The 1,472-nt window shown below is 34.3% G+C and overlaps 1 protein-coding gene across 1 annotated transcript; it reads right to left on the bottom strand.

The window, feature by feature from the left end:
• Positions 1-1,302, bottom strand: LOC124893355 (phosphatidylinositol-3-phosphatase SAC1-like). The gene is made up of 3 exons (XM_047404382.1): positions 443-1,302; positions 244-341; positions 1-41 (listed from the first exon to the last, which is right to left on the bottom strand). Exons 1-3 carry the CDS (start codon positions 648-650, stop codon positions 18-20), a joined length of 330 nt encoding a protein of 109 aa, XP_047260338.1. The 5' UTR covers positions 651-1,302; the 3' UTR covers positions 1-17.
• Positions 1,303-1,472: the final 170 nt, after the last annotated feature.

Here is a 1,472-nt window from a genome sequence, read left to right on the forward strand (position 1 = left end):
AAACTCGCGTCTAAGCATCATTTCTCGTGGCCTTTTCTCAACTGTCTTCAGTCATTGAATTCATAAATCACAAAATTTAAAGAAAATATCGAAAGACAAATATTTGATGCTGGAATTCAAAGACTAGCACCATTCGAAGAAAATAGTGCGCAAGAGGTGGACAAACCAAAGTTAGTTTAATAAACTTAAACAGCAAACACAATGTGAATTTTCTGGAGACCACAAATTCATTTTTGCACAAACCTTGATCAGATTAAGTATGATTATTGGGTTTCCATATCTCCTTGCAAGATCTTCAAAATGCAATCTGGTTGCTTCATAAGTAGGATCATATCTTTGTACTTGTATCAGAAAACAGACAAGCAAGCTCATTCCAATCATAACATGACTCCAACTTAAATTTTCTAGCAACAACCAGGTAGATGAATTTAGTTGCTCTTACAGATTATATCTGGCTTTGGGCTGAATCTTGAAGCTTCTTGTGACCAGAAAAGAGGAATTGAGCCCCTCATTTGAACAACAGAGCTCATTTTTCCTTTGCATGAGCCAGCTTCTTCATCAAGCACAATTTGTTCAGTTTCAACATCATTTGCCACTCTTCCATGATCATTAACTCCCCTTTTCAAGTATCTGCAGCATGAGTGTAGCATGAATTTTCACTGGTAAGACTTACAGATACTGAAGTTACTCATGAAAGATCACAGAAGTGCCAACTCGCACATCAACAGGAAAATCTAGTTATTCAGCTTTCCTACTTGAGAACAATAGAGGTGTGATGGTTTTCTAGTGAAAGGCAAAGTTTTTTCAAAGAAATATAAATAAAAAGGGGCTAGTATTCCATACTCCCATAACACTCTTAGGACAGACCCTAGATAGAATTGTAAGATACACGATGCCAGACTACTAAAAACTTTAACTTTTTAACAACCAGCCAGTTATAAACCTCTTAGCATATGTAGCCAATCTCTGATCAGCCAATAAAGTCATGAATACGAACAGACTCGACAAAGTAGAAAAAAAGCTTCTTGTTATACTTTCTTTAAAAAAAGTTTTAGTATTATTGTCTTTTGATCAAATGAACTATCTAGAAACAAGAAAGAACAAAGATACAGCAGTGTTTCCCTCTGCACTGACTTCTTTACTTATTAGTTATCTCAAAAGAAAAAAAAAGAAAAAAAAAGGAGCTGTCTTAAAAGATCACCACAATTTCAGTTTGGAACTATGAAAAATCCTTGAAACATCCACTATCTCTGTCCTTCAAGATTTCCCTAGGGTCCACATAATGTAGTTCGGGAGTATGACCAATCAGACCAACTTTAAATCAAGAGTTCAAGTCGGGGGTGTTTGGATAGGCTTTTTTCAAGTGCCGTAAAGCTAAAAGCCAAAAGTTAAAATTTTTTTAATTTTTTTTTTTTTTTTTTTTTTTTTTTTTTTTTTTGTACTTTTTAAGCCTAAAGTAAAGTGCTTAAAAG

The sequence above is a fragment of the Capsicum annuum genome, unplaced genomic scaffold, assembly GCF_002878395.1.
Source record: "Capsicum annuum cultivar UCD-10X-F1 unplaced genomic scaffold, UCD10Xv1.1 ctg58018, whole genome shotgun sequence".
Taxonomy (NCBI): domain Eukaryota; kingdom Viridiplantae; phylum Streptophyta; class Magnoliopsida; order Solanales; family Solanaceae; genus Capsicum; species Capsicum annuum.